At 41.7% G+C, this 18,143-nt stretch overlaps 1 protein-coding gene across 1 annotated transcript in view; it reads left to right on the plus strand.

Annotated features, from left to right (window-relative positions):
• TENM4 (teneurin transmembrane protein 4) overlaps positions 1-18,143 on the plus strand; it is a 349,338-nt gene that overhangs the window by 70,709 nt on the left and 260,486 nt on the right. Inside the window, exon 3 of the mRNA XM_058863767.1 lies at positions 12,525-12,734. Within this exon, the coding sequence (XP_058719750.1) occupies positions 12,525-12,734 (210 nt within the window). The remainder of the gene's footprint in view (positions 1-12,524; positions 12,735-18,143) is intronic.

Raw genomic sequence — 18,143 nt, forward strand, 5'->3', positions numbered from 1 at the left:
GTGCAACTGATAGGAAACATTTGAGTGTCATTCCTTCAGGCCATCTTCTGATGATGTGTGATGATAACACTGATCTCTTCTAAAATAATTTATGAATTGGATCCTTTCCCCAGGACTTGGGAAGCCTTGATTCTAGGCTCCACTCAGTTTGGATGACTTTTCCATCCTTTGAGAATTTAAGGGGGCTCTTTATCTCAGCAGGGTTGTGCAACAGACAGGCTTTTCTATCCAATAATACCCTTTTTAAGTTAAAAATCAAGGAACCCAAAGGTTAAGTAGCAAGACAGTGAGCACAGAAGCCTCCAGAACTGGGTAGCACCCAGAAGTGATCAAGTTTACTGACCATCCAGGACCTCAGGAATCTCCCCAGAATAATTTACATTTATTTTGTTATCTCCTTTGAAATTCACACTTTATGAACCCAAGGCATATATATGCCTTGGTCTATATGATTCTATATATAATCTATATATGATCATACATAGGATCAAGAAGTCATACATTTTGAAAAGATTTTTCTACATCTGGACTTTTCAAGTGGTTTTCTCTTTTATGTTTGCTCTTATGTTGTTTTTTTGTAAATGAAAACATCGCTTGAAAAATTGTCCAAGAGATAAAAGCCTTTTTTCTGTGCATGTAAGTGCTGCTGAAGCAAAATTTAAAAGAGTATGGGGAAAACATATTTCATATGAATGCCTACACAGATAGCCAAAAGGTAAAAATTTGGACAAAACTGAAGCCAGAGTGGCTCATAAAGGGTGGTGGAACTTGTGTAATGTCTGCAGAAGTGTCTCAAGAGCTGTTTAGTCAGAGCTTCTGCACTCATAGGCATTTGAATGACACACGTGGACTGATGAAAGGCAGCTGGGTCTGCACGTTCCTTGCAGATCAGGGTCTGTAGTTCTAAAGGAATCATAAGAAAGAAAATAGCTGTATAAACGATTGAAGAGTGTACAGAAGGTCAAGCCTGTCAAAGAGGTCAGGCAGGTAATCATCACAATTAGAGATAAAAGAGACCATGATGTTACATAGTCTGCTCACCAGCCTACTGAGGAGTGTTCAGTACAATAGAACAGAAGCTCATCCAAGAGTGGGCATTGTTGGGCCTCCAAAACTCTGGATCAGGCTGGCCAGACTAATTGATCAGGAATTTCAAGTTAGACTTGTTATAGCAGGGATTTTATGCTATAGTGAATAACCACTTCAGATACAGACAAAACCAATAAGGGCTGTTTGTCACCCAAAACATAAGGATTCTCTTCTCCCATTAGCATTTTACCATGATTAAAGCCATTAAATTTAAAAAAGAAAAGCAGGGAATGTTTCATCACAAGCATGTAAAGCTACCTGTTACATGTCAGTTTTGCCAGAGATTTGGAATATATAGCATGTACTGTTTCAACAGTGAGGGAAAAATAAGGTGTCTTAGCCATCTTGCTTCCTTGTCTAGTATTGGTTACTATGCAGTATCAGAAAGAGTTTTCCCCCTATACCATTGGGTGTAATAAATTGTTTCATGGGAGCACTGCATGGCTGCAATTAGACAGTGGTGGGAAAGGGATAAGTATGTGAGGTGGATCAGTAGTGTGTTCTGCTCTGGCAAAAGCAGCAGCACATTTTCACATGGGCTCGGGTGCCTTATTTCCAATAACTGAATTATTTATTAACAGTGCTCTCATCTTTTTAAAAGAGTTTTCTCTTGAATAGGAATTATTTCCTTTAACTATCCCTCTGAAAAACACAGAGGCTGGGAGAAATGAGAGCTAGAGAGACCATTCAATGAATGAGACCAGGTATTCTTTTCTCTGTATTTAGCTTTACTTCTTATAGCCAGTCTTCTCTGAACTACTGGAATTTTTAAATAATTCTGATGTGCCTGCAGTGTGTTTTGAATTATCAGTACCTTCCCTCTATCTAGAAAATCATCATTTGGGTCTAATCTTTTTATAGTCACTTGAAAATTTCATCTTTTCTACTGAGCAGGGAACTGAACAAAAGTCAAAGTAAAGTTTCTTATAGGGCAAAAGTCAGTAAAGGCTTGATTGAGGCTATTTAAATTGCAGCTTTAAAGACATTAATTAATCTTTTGGAGAAAAAAATAACAGTAACATCAGTGGTGTCTCAAACTTTCTGAATTTTTTTCTTTTGTATTGCAAGTTGTTTTGTTTTCTGCTGAAATACATAAATTATTTTGGAGGAAAAGGGATTGTTCCCATGTTTTGGGATTTAAAATGTCAGTCAGTAACCTGAAAATTTCTCTCAATCCATTTCATTTCTTCTTGTGGGTGGCTGTTAGCGTTTAGTTTCTAAGTTGTTTTAAGACTGAAACAAATGTAAAGAAAATCACAACTTTTGGTCAAACTCTATATTTTCCTGGCTCAGTATTGTCATACTCCTGCTTTACTCTTTTGTGCAATACCAAAAAATGGCAATCTTTCCCAGGAGAGAAGAGCATCCCCTAGAGATGCATAGCCTCAGAAACAGACACATTTGCATCAGCAAAAATTCAGAAAGTTTTCTGGGAAGACAAAGCTGAAGTGCAAGTTTATAAGGTGAAATTTTGGAATAGAGCAGTGAGGGGTACGCATCTTCCTAGCAGCTTTCTCATAAGTCTGTGATCTCCACTTGGACCTCCCTGGAAATGCAGCACTTGTCCTGCCTGCAGACTGTAGTGAAGGGACACTCTCAGCCTCTCCCTGCCTACAGAACACTGTGAACTGCTCTCCTCCACAGTAATTACAGCTACTTGAGCACAAACAGCTTCTCTACTCTTACAGCTTGCACTGCAAGAACACCTAATGGCTAAACACAAGATCCAAGTCCTGCAGTATCGCATGCCTCACATGCACACAAGGAGGAGTCCATATCTTGAAAAGCCTGCAGAATAAATAGAGAAAACTGATTGAAATTGTTAGAACATGCAGGATAGGTCTGGTTTTTAACAAGCTGTACCAGGCACAGGGTATGCACAATCTTCAAATGCATTCAAGAGTATGAGGTGGATGCCAAATGAGAGTCTGACACATAAGGATCACATCAGACAGGTCTGAAGAGTTCTTCCCCAGGTTATAGAGTGTGGAGTTACTCTCAGAGTAAGCCAAAAAGGATTAGCTATCAACCTAGGTGCATCCAGCCATAGAGGTGCTGCAGGCTGCACACGGCAGTGCAGCATTGAGCACAAGTGCTAGCAGGGGTGCAGCCCCTTGAGCACAGCACTATGCTCTGCTTCTGATGTCTGGAGCACATGGACTGAGTCTCAGCATCATCCCAGAACAGCCATCCTGCTTCCCCTTCTGCAGGGGTCTTACATTTTCCAGATCCCCAGAGCTAGCTCACAGTGTGATGAAAATAACCTTTATTCTTAATCAGATCCCTTTAAAAGTTCATCTAAGAGTGTTTTAGTACAAATTGCCTTGATCTCTTTCTCAGCTGAAGAAAGAAAGTGATCTTCTGAACCATGACTCTTAGATGTTGCAGGGAGGGCTGTTTGCTTTCTTTGAAATTATGCACGGCAAAAAAAGTCCTCCAAAAATAAGTGAGCTTGGCTAGGATATAAGAATTGACAGTGATTGGAAAACAGCTCCCACACAACTTTAAGGATGCAAGCCTCCAATCCTCATGGGGATAAAGACTGGGACTAGGAGGAGACCGCCCCACTAAGAGACTGATCAAGTTAAATTCAAAGTCAACAGTAATCTCAACAGTAATTGGAACAGATACAATCTCTTTATTCAGACAACATTCCCGACACCCCGAATTTCCTCCCCAGAACACTTATGCATAGACAGGTGGGGTCTCACTGCAGTATACCTTTATTACCCCTTTGCCTGACTCCTGAGACCTGCAGCTATTATGTTTTTCCTTTGGACTACTTACTCAGGCAGACTATATTTTTTCCCAAGAGAAGCATAAATATCCTTGCATCAGAGTTCTCCTTCCTGAAACTTTTATCTCCAGCTGCCTGTGTGTATAATCCCCAGTTCCATTGCTACTGTACAGCACCTTTGTCTATAAGCTCAGGAGGGAAGTGTCAAGTCTGCACATATGATGGGGCAATTACGGATTTGTATTATGGAGCAACCCAAACTGTCACTGCCAAAAGCATCTTAGTGAGATTGCCTTACCTTCAGGCAAATTCCAGACATTAAACCAAGGGTTCATGACACTTTCACTTACGCACAACTAAGGATCATCAAGGCTCCCTGTATAGCCAATGAAGAGAAATGAGACATTCCAACTCAAACTGGAGACAGAAAAAGCCTCTGGAAGATAAAGGTTTTATTTCCCTTGACTGTAGGGAGATACTATATTGACTATGCTGCAAAATGTCACATTATCCTTCTGTTTCCCCAAGCAAGTCCTGGATTTCTCTTAGCAACTGCAATCTTCACTCATTCAGGAAATGCTTATTTGTGATTGTCTAGTTAATATTTTCTTCCTTAACAGCACAGTTTGCCTCATCATGTACTGTTTTACACATATGTGTTAGAACCTATCCCCTGGGCCAGGAGAGTTGCAGATTGTATCTCTGATCATGAGCTGAACCTGTGGATTTTTCGGTGCTTTGGCTTAGGATGAATTCCTTTTGCTGTCTTGTAGGTGGACTCAAACATCACGTGATTTTCGTTGGTTTCTAGCACTCCATAATTTTGTCTCCTCTGTCATTACTTTAAAGTTAATTTTAAAAAAATACTGCCAACAACCCTGCAAGACATTTCTGTAAATTTTATTTGCTAGGGCAGGTGAAAAAGCCTTGCAGTGGCCCATGTATAATAGCTCTTTCCTGCTGGGGTAGCACGAACAAGTTCTTTACCTTAACCAAGCCTATCAGGAAGAGTTCTGCAAGGCTAGTGTAAACCATTTTGTTAGCACTAAGCTTAGAGAAAGCAATTTCTATAAAACCTACAGTTTGGTGATCAAATACAGGAAAATGGACCTTTTAGGAGATTTGCATGTAATCATTTGCAGAGAACTTCATACTTTATACTGGGTGTTTGGATCAGATAGAGCATTAATGTCAGACTGAGAGAGGCCACTTCACAGGCAGCTCATCAGACTGCCTACTGATTACATTATTCTTTTACAAGCTGGGTTTGAGTAAAGCTGCAGAAGCTTTTGTAATGCTGAGCCATAACTAGGGGGTCACATTTAGCTTAAAACTTTAGACGATGTGAATTTCTTGCATAAATATTTCACAAGGCATGATATAAATATTCTGCGGTGATTCGGATTGTTTATACTGTCTGTATCAGAATAAAGTCTTTCTTTCTTGATCCTTCTTTGATTTTCTAAAAGATACATGAGATCTCCCACATATTTGGAAATTACATTACCTGTTTGTGCTTTTAAATAGCAGCATGACTTGAGCCTTGGAGATGGATGCTATAGAAAATTGTGTATCTAACTTACACAATCTGTTTCTACTGTTGTGCCTACAAATGAGCAAGCTGAGTATCCGGCTCAGGCAATTGCCCGTGTAATTTTCTGAAAAGCTGTGGTATTATTTTCCTCTGTTGGCAAAAAATTCTAAGTGTGGCTGTGCTGCTCCAGAGCACCCCAGGCCCTGGAGGAACTGCACTTCAGAAGGGAACAATTTTCTCCCTGCTCCTCTCCATCTTGCTCAATCAATAATTGTTTTCTGCTGTTTTGGGTCAGGTTAGTAACCTCAGGAGTTGGGGGAAAGGAGATCTGAAGTCTGCCTTGTCTCTTGTCCCTTTCTGCCTTCCCCTTACTATGGGGAATAATTGCATAAGACCCAAACACTTGCTTCCAGATCTGTGCTGGGACAGAGGCAGGTAACAGGCATTCAGCTGTGATGCTTTTATGTATCCCAGCATTTCATTCCTCACCAAGCTGCTGCCAGTCTAGAGGTTTGTCACCCAGAGGAGGGTCTACCCAAGGTGTGCTCTGTACAAACAAAAATGTTTCTAAGCCCTTGACATGTGACAGTGACATTTTGACTTCCTCCATAGAAAATGCACTATCCTGGTAAATGGTTAAAGAAAATCATTGCCTACCTTCACTGCATAGTGGCAGGAAAAAACTCAATTTAGAAGAGTAGCACAAATCACCCACAAGGCAGGTGAAGAATGTAACATGTGTTCTTCATACTCCACTTCAGCTCAGGTGAATCTATTCATTCCTTCTTAACCTCACATGGCCCTTTTTCCCTCAGTATGCCAGTCTTCATACAGGGCATGTGATTATTTCTCATTTTCTAGGCACAACTACTCATTTCTTAATTTTAGTGACACGGCAACTGCCCAGGTTTTTCTTGTTAAGATGATATTCATTTGTCCCCTTTGTTTCATTCATTTTCCCCTCTGGCTTTAAAGCTATAAATCAAATACACAAAATTAAATTTAGTAAAATAAACATTAGTGCAGGTGGAAATTCAGGAAATATAAATAACTAAGAGTAGTTTTCCAAGACTGCTTTTTTAATCAATTCTAAACACAAGATATATATTGCCTGTTGAACTAAGAATGTTGTGACCACCTATTGTTAAAGAGCAGCAATAAATCTGCACAACAATTCCTTACTCCTATGATTCACTAACACATTTTGCTAGACAGCTAGTTCAGCTTGCTCTTTTTACAGAGATGTATTATGCTGTCCACTGGAAAGGCTAGATATGCTTCCATGAGGAAGACATGAATGCTGTTTGTCCCTTAGGAAAATTCCTTTTTTCTCCATCTCTGAAGGAGTGAAGCTCCTGGATGCTAGTCTTCTAGCATGTGATAATCAGGGCTCATCTTCATATACATTCCTCTTCACCATGAAAAGCAAAATGGCAGATATTCTCCCACTCTCTTCCTCAATCCTTCAGGATCTGTGATGCCCTGAAATACCAGTGGAACAAATCACTGCCTTTTATATTCTTCAAGGAGCCAAACACTGCTATGCAGGCAGATCACTGTCCTTTCCACTTCGTCCTACACTTCAGCAATCCAGGGATGTCCTGGTGCCCACCCTGCTTGCTACTTTGCAAGGATAGCTCTCACACAGGATCTCAGCTCTGCCAGACTGCTTCTTGCTTGTGTGATTTTAATCAATCAGATACGCTGTGAGATGAAGCTGCCTGAGTTTTAGACTTAATTATTAATTTATTTCCTTCATCATACAGAGGTACCTAACAGTTATTTAGGCAGATCATGTTTTTTTTCCAGCACAAGACTAGCTATAAATTAATATTAATCAATAAGATTTCATGTCAATGTCAGTACAGATCACTCAAAACTTCTGATTAAAGTGAGGGGAAGACATAAAAAAAAGTTAAAAGAAGTTCATCTGTTTACACTCTCTTTCCTTTGACAGGATAATAAACTCAGCCAACACACTACAGAATACACTCTGCTATCATTTACACAGCCTTTCTGTGAACCCACAAAGCAAAGCCTCATTTTAAAGGCCAGAGCTGTACTGTGATGTCTTTTGTTTGTAGTGATGCTTAACTTTACTGGTCCACCAGTTCTAACCTTGGTAAGAGACTTTCCTATTTTAAGATGGTCAATGTCAGTCATAGGACTTAATGCAAATGTTCTTATGTGAGAACTACTGCAGTGGTTGTACTGAGGTATATTGCAATCACAGTACTTCTCCCCATGCCTGCTACTCCTTTATGGTGGGAATTCTTCAAATTTAAAATATTTTGAGTGTGACAAATAGCCTTTTGGACTGTTTCAGTGGCTAGAGATACAACGTGCAGATACAGGAAATGAAAGAATTTTGAATCAAATTATTACACGTCTCTATGCCTCAGTTTCCTCATCTGTCGGAAATGAAAGTTTGTTCTCCAGAATGGTTTGGGGTCTAAGGGACCTTAGAGGTCATCTAGTTCCACCTCCCCTGCTCTGGGCAGGGACACCTTCCCCTGGAACAGATTACTCAAAATTCTGTCCAGCCTGGCCTTGAACACTACCAGGGATGGAGCATTCACAGCTTCTCTGGGCTACCTGTGCTAGTGCCTCACCACCTTCACAGGGAAAAATTTCTTCCTAGTATCCAATCTAAATCTCTTCTCTTTTAGTTTAAGACCCTTCTTTCTTGGCCTATCACTATCTGCCTGTGTAAAAAGTCATCCTCCCTCTTTTTTACAAGTTTCCTTTAAGTACTGGAAGGCTGGTAGAAGATCTCCGCGTAGTCTTCTTTTCTCTCTGCTAAACAACTCCAACTCTCTCAGCCTGTCTTCACAGCAGACATGTTCCAGCCCTCTGACCATTGTATCAGCCAATCTGGTAACAGATCCTAACAGATCTGATAGCAGTATTTCAAAGTTTATGTACCCACTGCTTGTAAAGCCCTTAAAGGTTCTTGGATGAAGCTTGATAGAAGAAGTTACCAGGTGAAAAAAGCTGATACTACTTATTTATTGATCACAGATAATACCATTCTGGGTATATTGAACACTATGAAATCCTGTTGCGTTGTCATTTCAGCTGTGTGAGAAGTCAGCCTTTGTATATATCCACTCTTTTTCACCTCTTTTGGGACAAATTATAAACATATGAGTATAATCCACTGAATACAGTCCATGAAACAATTTGCTGACCTTCTTTAGAAGTATCTCTGTGAATGTTCTGTATTTCTGGCAGCCCTTCTATTCACACTAGCATGAATACACCCGTTTTAAATCAGCTCTTGATCTCTGAATGCCAAATCCTGTGAGAGATAAAGTAATTCTTAAATATTACAGCCAAATGTGCAGCATAAAATGAAGGCATGTTTATTGTTTGTCTTACTTTCCCCTAACTATTTAGGGTCTGCTCTGCTTGTCTCTTCCCTAAATTTAAAGCAGTTGCCTGGATATTACAGAGTTCCTCAGTTAAGCTGAGAAACAGATTCTGTGTACTAACCTATTTCCAAAGTTTGTGTTTCCTAAGTACTTTCATAAATCTACCAGACACTGCAACATATCTTACCCTGATTTTTTTTTTTTTTAATTTTAATCTGAAATACTGGCACATAGATAAAATAGAAGGTTCTGTTCTGTTTTCCTCTGAATATGTGCTAGTATCACATCATTCATACAGAGACATTCAACAACTATTATTCCTGCCTCAAGTCCAAAGAACATAATTTTGACTGTTCACTGCGAGCGGATATATAAGATTGTTACAAATTGATGCCAAGGGCCCATACTTGGAATCCGTTTTGTTTTTTCTTTAAGTTCCAAATTGCAAGAGTGTGCATAATGAATGTGTTATCTAGTCCTTCTGTTTTGTATTTTTGAAGGAGAAACAGCACATTCTGCAAAGTAACTTGTCCTACTTGTTCAGGTTCCATGGCAACCCAGTATTGCTGCAAATTCATTTTGCTCTAATCAATTAGAAATTTTGCTCTGGCAGCTGGAATGAAAGTTTACAGGCCAAATCCTGCTTGTTTTACTTGGACTTGAAGTTGCAGTAAATTCAGTGAGATACTTGTCTGAGAAGGGAACAAACTTATAGCTTTCGTCTCTGTCTTGGTTTAATTTTTGTGAAAAGGTCAGATTTAATTCTTGGTTTTCTATCCAAGCTGGAAAAAAAGCAGGCAATTCTCTTAAAGGATCCACAATTTAACACATGCTTGCCCTACAGCCTTGTTGACTTGTTAAAAAGGAAGGTATGGCTTTGTTTCCCATGCATTTTAATTGGATATTGTCAGCAGAGCTGCCTATTGCACACCTTCCACCCAGCAGCTGGCAAAACCTCCTGTTGAATCCACTCCATCATTCATGCCCAAAAGGCAATTTTCCAGGGAGCACCGTGGTATGTGCCGGTGCCCTTCGCAGCAGCACAGCCCTGAGTGGTTAGTACGCACAATTCCTAGGGAATCTTCCCTTGTAAAGGTCAGCTCATGCACTGCTGGAAGTGCATGTAACAACCGTGAAAGCCCACGGGATCTTCTCATGTGCGGTCTGCAATGGTGTAGTTGATTAAAACCCAAAGTTGCCGTTAAATAGGTTTTGGTTTTTTTTTTTTTTTTTAATTTTTTTTTTAATTTATCCTTGCCAAAACTGCAGCAGTGGGACATAGGGAAAGCTCCTACCAAAAAAAAGTCCAAACAACTTCTGCCATGTGGAAATGGCAGAAACTTTCTGATGTGGACTGACAAAAGCACTGACATTTTGCTTTTACGGTTACAATTCCAAATTCAGCTCATTCTGCTCCTGCTCTTTATGTCCAGACTACAGAATTCATGTATAGTTATGCCAAGCATGCTGTCTAAACACGGAGAGCTTTGGGGCTCTTCTGTAACTGTCCATACTTTTTTTTTTGGTCGGGTAGCTACACCATTAACCTCACTTTTATGTATTTCACTGGTCTTTGTGTAAATGAATCAAAGACTTGAAATAATTTTTAGTCTAGATTTTCTTCCTCAATAGCTGGAAAAATATGCCCTTTCCTTACAGAGTACACCAAAGGAGTGTATGGGTCTATAGGAAGACATTGATTTAACACTTCTTTTTCATTTCAGTCATCATCACACTAAAATTCAGCCTCTGACTACACAGGATTAGAAATACATGTCAGCCTGTTTTGTAATGAAAGCATAGCAAATCAAAGTCCTGATTTAAACTTTGTTACATGTCAGGGCTCATCAAATCTCTATTGCCACAAAGAGGATGACGCAGAGTAGACTTTGCTTCTTCAAAAGCAGATCAGAATTAGAGCTGAATCTCAGTTTTCATGTCAGGAACAGTGACAAGGAAGGCAGTGCTCATCCACTTGCACGTGCTCCTTTTTCTTCCTGTCTCCAGCTCCTACCAGTAGTTAGCACAATGGGAGGGTTACAGCCTTGGCACCATAAAAAGGGTCAAGGAGTGTGAAGTGGGTTGCGGATTCCTTAAAAGCTGCATTCCTAAAGGAGGAACTTCTCTGTCTGGAGACTTGTCAGAAAGAAGGGGATCCAGACAACTCCACTACTGATCATAACAAAACACACAGGGCTCAATCTCGGCTCTCGGTCTGCATGCTGCACAGGCTGCTGTTCACACATAGGCTCTCAACCAACGCTGGCTTTTCTCCTTCGGGTGACAAGTGTCTTTAAGCACAGGTACAGTCCTGTATTCTCCCTGGATCCCAGGGTTTGCCTCTGATGCCACAATTGCTTCTCTGAGTATAACTAGCAGTTTATAAGATTGGCATATGCCAAGGAGGTGACATCCAAAGGTTTATGACGAGGAAAAGTTATGACCAAGGTGGAAGAAAATATAGCAGAACCAGCTCTGGGGGATTTAAATGTTAAACTCACTTTATTGTTTTGGTTTGTGTCCTTTCCTGTTGTGTTTATCAAGAAATATTGTACAGCTATGTTGTGAGCTATACTATGTTCAAAATGTGTTTTTTCAGAAACGAATTATTTTTTAAGTTTGCTGGTTTTCTTGTGCTGACTGTTCTTTCATTTTGATGGATTTTGCATGATAACATATCAGTATTTGGGAAAATGTGGGAGATTAATCATGATGACTTTCAGATCAAATGTAGCAAGGGGAAAAGCTCATGTTTAAATGCATTGTCCTGTATTATATGTCTGTGTTCATATTCCCCCTGTTTTTATTGATGTACTGCACATGTCTGACCTCCACATTTGCCTGCTAGTTTTTTTGCCAGTCTGGCACTTCTGACTTCCCAGTTTTGTTTAAAAATATGATTGGAATAAGACCCTGGTAACCATTAATTGCTTACAGTATGCTTTTCCAATTGCATCTAAACCTACACGTACTTGATTCAATTTCCTTGCAGTCAGTAGAAGTTCTTCTTCAGTCAGGCACAGCTCTATGTAAAATATAATCTTAGAACCCGGATTGTTGTGTTTCTCATCATTTAATCAACGCAATGACGCTGGTCTGAGCTGTGCTTCTGCCCTGCTATCAGTGTGGTGGTTTGCTAAGTTGCTTCTACCCCACACAGAGGTGTCCGCACCTTTCCTCCACCTCTTGCCTGCATGGTGGAGGTCTTGCGCTGTTTGCTTTATAAACTAGAGGGAAGGGAATTGTTAAGCCAGTCCCCAAAGGGACTTTACACTTTTCACATGGAGTCTGAAATAATTCACCTCCCAGTACGTCGGGCAAAGCTTTCCTAACGGGAAAAGAGGGAGCGCGGCCGCATCAATGAGTACGACTCATTGACAGTGAGCGCCCATGTCGTGGGAACAAAGCGCATCTCGCACCAGGGGCTCTGGCCAATGTTAAAAATCTTTAAAAAAACCCCAACCAAACCGAAAAAACCCAACAAAAAACCTGAGGGATGCGAGTTCTAGAGGATTGATATTAGGAGGATAGGAGTTTTAAAGGACAGTAACAGCCCGAGGGGCAGCAGGTAATGGGGTCAGATACGTGCAGTCGGCCGCCCCTCAGGCAGGGCTGCCCCGCTGAGGCAGGCGGCGGGGTGGGGGGGGCGGCCTTCCCTCGTGCCCCGGCTCGACTTTTATTGTCTTTCTGTCCGTGTTTTGCCGTGATTTTTTTGTTCATTTTATTTCTTTCTGTGTTTTTTTTCCCCCTCCCTCCCTTCTCTGTGTGTGTGTGTGTCTGTGGCCCGCAGGTCCCCCCCTGCCCTGTTCGTCCGCCTCCTCCACCCCCCGCTCGCAGTCCCCCTCCCCTCTCCCCTCGCCGCCGGCCAATGAGGGCCCGGGGCGGTCGCTGGGCGACGGCGCGGCCCGGGCGGCCGCGGGCTCGGACTCTGAGGAAGAGTTTGTCCCTCAGTCATTCTTAGTTCAAAGTGGCTCTGGAAACCTCTGTGTCGCCGCCAACGGTGAGTGACTCTCTCGCTCTCTCTTTCTTTCTCTCTCTGTGCCTACTTTTTCATGCCCGTCTTGACAGCTGTGCGCGGGGATGTAGGTTGGGCGGGGGAGCGGGTGCGCTCTGGGTTGGTTTGGGGGTTTTATTTAAAAGTGTGAGGTCGCCCGGCAAAGGTCGGGAAGTGGAGCTTTGGGCAGGTCCGTGCTGGGTGCCGTGCGCTCTCGGGGAGGCGGCGGTGCTAGACCGGGCAGCGCTCACAGACCCGGCCTGCGTGACCTGGGGCTGGAACCCGCTCCCTTTTGCGGGGGTGGAATTTCGGGGTGGTTTGGCTTTTTCATTTTATTAACTCCTGACTGAAAGATTGGCCAGAGAGTCTCCCCCTTCCCTGTTGGGGTTGGTAGAGCCGGAGCTTGCGAGGTACCTGTCACCCAAGGACAGCGTGGATAGAGGATGACGAATACGAAGGATTCCTTTGATAGCTGTGACAGTGGCATTACCACCATCCCAGAGGAGCGTGTCTGTGTCCAGTCTCGGTCCGAGGCGCTGAGATATGCCCTCACGGGAAGTATTTGAGGAAACAGCAGCAGAACCACATCCTATTGGGATGCTCTGAGATTCCCCGATGGGCTGCTGTGGGTGCTCAGCACCGCCGGACGGTCCATGATGCTTAAGCAAATTACAAGGAGAGGAATGAAATTCACAGTTCTCTGCTGCAAAGACAGTGAGTCATAAATGGAGAGGTAACGCTCATTGGCAAAGAAATGTGAAATTTCATCAAGGGTAGTGTAACCTGACGAAGTGCAGATTACAGCAGTGGAATAGCAGTGGCCACTCAGGCCGCTGCCATCCGGCTTGAGTGATAATTGCTCACAGGTCTGATTTATGATGAAGCAGAAGGCATTCAAAGATATCTTGAAAGAGAGAAAGAAAGGTGAGAGAGAGGTTTACTGCAGCTGGGAACAGCTTAACTGCATTTATGTTAAACTTCTAAAAAGGTTTCTTAGTATGCTGTTATCTTCAAGTAAGGAGAGAAAGTTTGACATTTAATTTGTCCGCCCTCTCCCTTTCCCAGCTTCCCTCTTCTTTTGTTGCATTTGTTATGGTAAAACAAACTTTCCCTTCAAGGTTTTTCAAAGGAGAAGGTTATCTCCTCTGAATTGTCATCCTAAGGAGAGTAGGGGGAAATACAGTGTTGTATTCATTCAGGAAACTGATTAAAATTCATATCCTCTGTTCAGCTTCCCCCTTCCCCTCCCACTCTATAAAACACACACACACACACACACACACACACACACACACACACGCGCGCGGATCTGACTGCTTGCAGTCACAGAACATGGAAATTTGAAATAATGTTGATGACCCTCTTGTTGGAAATAAAACCAAACTCAGACTCCATCTCATGTTTTCCACATCATAATGTATATGTATGTACTTTCTCTTTGCTCATTTAGGAAATACATACGTACACATACATGCACACCCTCTAGGTAAAAAGAGGGAAGAAAGAGCAAGCAAGATTAAAAACCTCAATCTCTTATTTTACTAATTAGATGAAAAACAAAAAAAGCCTTGTTCAGAGTCCACAGCAGGTTGACCACATTATTGTATTATCAATGTGCGGGTGAGGTAGTTAAACTTCAGGCTTTTCAGTTGCCTGCTTATTTATCTTTATTTATTTATTTTTTTCCTCAGTTCTTTTTGCATCGGCTTGTAGACATACTACATTCCCTGAGGCCCTCTTTGTGTGCAGGATTCAGTAGCTTGGTAATAAATATGTCCCACACAAAGACAGGGTGTCTGGGGTGTCATTTGCCTGCTTATTCTAGCTGTTCAGTAATCTGAAGTGCAGGTAATGCCAGGACACTGGTGACCTGCTAGGATCAGCTCAGCGTCACTTTGCTATCAAGAGGAAAACAAAGGTGACTTATTTTGCCACCTATCAACACATAATCTGAAAGTTCACAAGGATGACAAGCACAGACCATACAATCCCATCGTGTCTAAAACCCAGAGACTCTTCTGACCTCTGTAAATGGATTTAATTCCTTTAGTTCTTTAACGTTCTGTTTCTATGAGGCTTAGTCAGCTTAAATTTTAAATGACAAAGGCAGGTCTTTATGTTCCCTAAATGGTGAAAATTAGTAAAAGCTTATTTTGGTTAGGACTAAGTTTAATACAGTTAGAGCACTCGTTCTTGGAGAATAGTAGCTGTCTCAACAGCAGGACAGCCTGAGAATGCTGTCTAAAGGGTTTGTGTTGCACTTTTTAATTGATTGTGGCTAGGTTTTCCTACAACAGCTGTGTAAACTCAGCCTTAGAGGAGTCCATCCAAAGTAAGTAACACCCAGGGAGCAGCACCACTGTTACAAATCCCCATGTAAATTGCAAATATAATGCACATGGAACTTAAGAAACACGCTACTTTTTGAAGATACAGTAGGCTATTCTTTATCTAAGTTCCTTTCATTCCAAAAAGGTAATATTGTCAGAAATATTATTTTTACACTTCCAGAAAAATGTCCATCTAAACTTTCAAATTCAGGCTGGAACCAGCTAATACGTATGGGCATCTTTTAGGGCTTTGATTTTTGTGTTAGATGCATTACAAGCCATTCTTTGATTTTCTTTATTTAGAACATTTAATGTCCACATTTTTATTGTATGTACCTATAATATCAGCAGGTACATAATTTTAAGGAAAAAGAGATTTTTCAGATGTGGACCTTTTCATTTTTTCTTTTATATATGTCAAGTCCAGAAGGCTTTTTACTTTACCTAAAATTACCCAAAGTAACTAAGGTGTGAATGTCTCAATTTCCTAGAATGCTAGAATGCTTTGTATTGCAAATGCCTTTAATCATCACCTCGTTCCAACCCCCTGCCATGGGCAGGGACACCTTCCAGAAGACCAAGTTGCTCCAGGCCCCATCCAGCCTGGCCTTGAACACTTCCAGGGATGGGGCAGCCACGGTTTCTCTGGGCAACCTGTTTCAGTGCTTTATCACTCTCATAATAAATAATTCCTTCCTTATATGAAATTCAAATCTATCCTTTTTTAGTTAAAAAACATTATCCCTTGTCCTGCGAGTACAAGCACGTGTAAAAAGTCTATCTCCATCTTCCTCATAGTCCCCTTTAAGCATCAAAAGGTCACACACCTTCCCTTCTGCAGACTAAACAGCCCTGTCTCTCTGAAACATCTCAGGATGTTTCCATTCAGAAACCTTAAAACTTCCTGATTTTAGGATTTCGTCACTCCTTGAAAAGCCGGCTGGCTTGTGGTATCTTGGTGGACCTAAAGAAGCAGTAATTAATTTTTCAGTTTTCTTATGTATACTGGTATGTAGGTATACATGTATAGGACTCGGGAGAAGCCAGAACTGTCTGGCATCCAGTCTTTAATGTGGTTGTACTAAGGAACTTAACAATTGCTGTGGTAGATCAGAACATGCAGTCCCTGACAAGGGTATGGGGAGAAGAAGCATGAGCAAGTGGGGCTGTAGAGAGGATACTGGCCAGCTGAGAAAGGTTGAGTACTAGCCAAGGATGTAGATGTAGGTGATTAGCTCATTAGTGGCAACTTTCTTCCATTTGAACCAGAAAATGACATGAAAAGTACATTTTAAAAAATCAAGTATCTTTAGGGAATGGTGTTCAGTAGGAGCACATCAGCCTGACCGCTGCTGCCCATGTCCCTTCAGCATCCACAGCTGTGGCACTGGGAACACTAGCATGTACATCTCTGCCCAGTGCAGGTCGGAGGTATGGAAATGGCTGTTGTACAGAGTGACATAGAACAGATTTGGAAAGATATATGAAATTTGTAGAAAGTTGACATCCAAATTCCTTTGAGGACACTGGCTGTGTTGCCTCATATCAAAGTCGGAATGTGTGACTTCTTCCAGCTCCTCCATCAGTGAGCAGGCATTCCATGAGAAGTGTGCTTTTGTTGTTTGGTGGGGTCTGGTGTGTTTCTCTAAGCTGATTGTATCAGGCAGACAGGAAGGCTGGATGTAGTCACTTGAAAAAGCCTCTGCACATGGGAGCCACAAAATCCCAAATCACCTCTGCTTTGGGGCATTTTAGTATTCTCAAATACTAAGACAATTTTTGAGACCAGAGCATGGATTTTATTTAATTCTAACAGAAGTAAAGCAATACCAGAAAATTGTAAGAATATCTAAAACTGGACTCTCTCGTCCTAGAAATTACTTTGGTGACCCTGGAGGTAACATCTGCTAAAGTCTCTCTGGGAAAGATCTAATACAGTTTGGAGTCTCATCACCCACCTCTGAATATACGTACCCCAGTTTCTTTGGTTTGTACCTCAATTACATCCCTTTTACACAAACTTGTTGCTCACCACTGCTTAACCAGTTCTGCACCTTTTCTACCACTAAGGGCTCTTTTCACAGAAGCAGCACCAGTGGAGGGTCATGATGCCAGTCAATCAAAGTGCCTTTGCTGTTGGAGAGAGTGGGAGAGGGGGGTGGCACCATGATTCTCAGTATTATTACACTTTGAATTCCAAGAGGAAGGTTAAAAGTTGTTTAAAGCTTGGATGGAGCAGCTCTTACCTCGATACAGGTTACATTGGCAGTGAACAGGGAGGGAAATCCATGTTGGGTACATACATAAGGTTAGATCCTGGGAGATGAGTGTGATTTCGCAATGATCCATGATTTTGGTGGAAAATCATCAGGGTCAGTTTGCCCCCAGCAGCTTCTTCTACATTGTGGGATCTGCATGAATGAGCTGCTTGACCAACAAAATCCATGGTCACAGAATTAATGAAGGTTCTTGTATTGCTTTTGCCACTTTTTCTTGTTTGGAGTGCAGGACAATTTGAAGAAGTAAACCCCCTGAAGCCATAAAATAGATAGCCTTCGAGAAATAATGGGTTAAAACATAGAATGTGAAGCATTTGAAGAAAGTATAGCATTTAGGAAACACCCGGAGCAATAAATTGGCTAGGACTAGGAACACAATGACAAGAGAGGAAGATAAGGATAGAAACCACCGGACAAAGCATACTTCGAGCCAAAGCTAAAGCATGCCTAATGCCAATATGTCAAGTTGACCCTAGGAGCCTGGCCAAAGCTTAGGAACTCAGCCAACTACACCGGGAATGGACCAAATTTGGAGAGAAGTTCAAAAGTTTAAGGAGGAAGACTCCTCGAAGACCCTCGCCCACGATGAAGGCCGACCGGAACGACCCCCGAAAAGATCCTCAAAACAGAAGTTTCCGCCCACGCTCCGCCTACGGCACGCCCCATATGAATATGCATAGACATGATGTAATCCCAAACCTAAAACTGTATAAAAGGCACGCTTTTGCTGTAAGACTTTGGAAAACTCCCTTTAGAGATTTCCCCAACGTGCACGTTGCTAATAAAATACCTCCTGTCTATCTGAC

The sequence above is a fragment of the Poecile atricapillus genome, chromosome 1, assembly GCF_030490865.1.
Source record: "Poecile atricapillus isolate bPoeAtr1 chromosome 1, bPoeAtr1.hap1, whole genome shotgun sequence".
NCBI classification, from domain to species: domain Eukaryota; kingdom Metazoa; phylum Chordata; class Aves; order Passeriformes; family Paridae; genus Poecile; species Poecile atricapillus.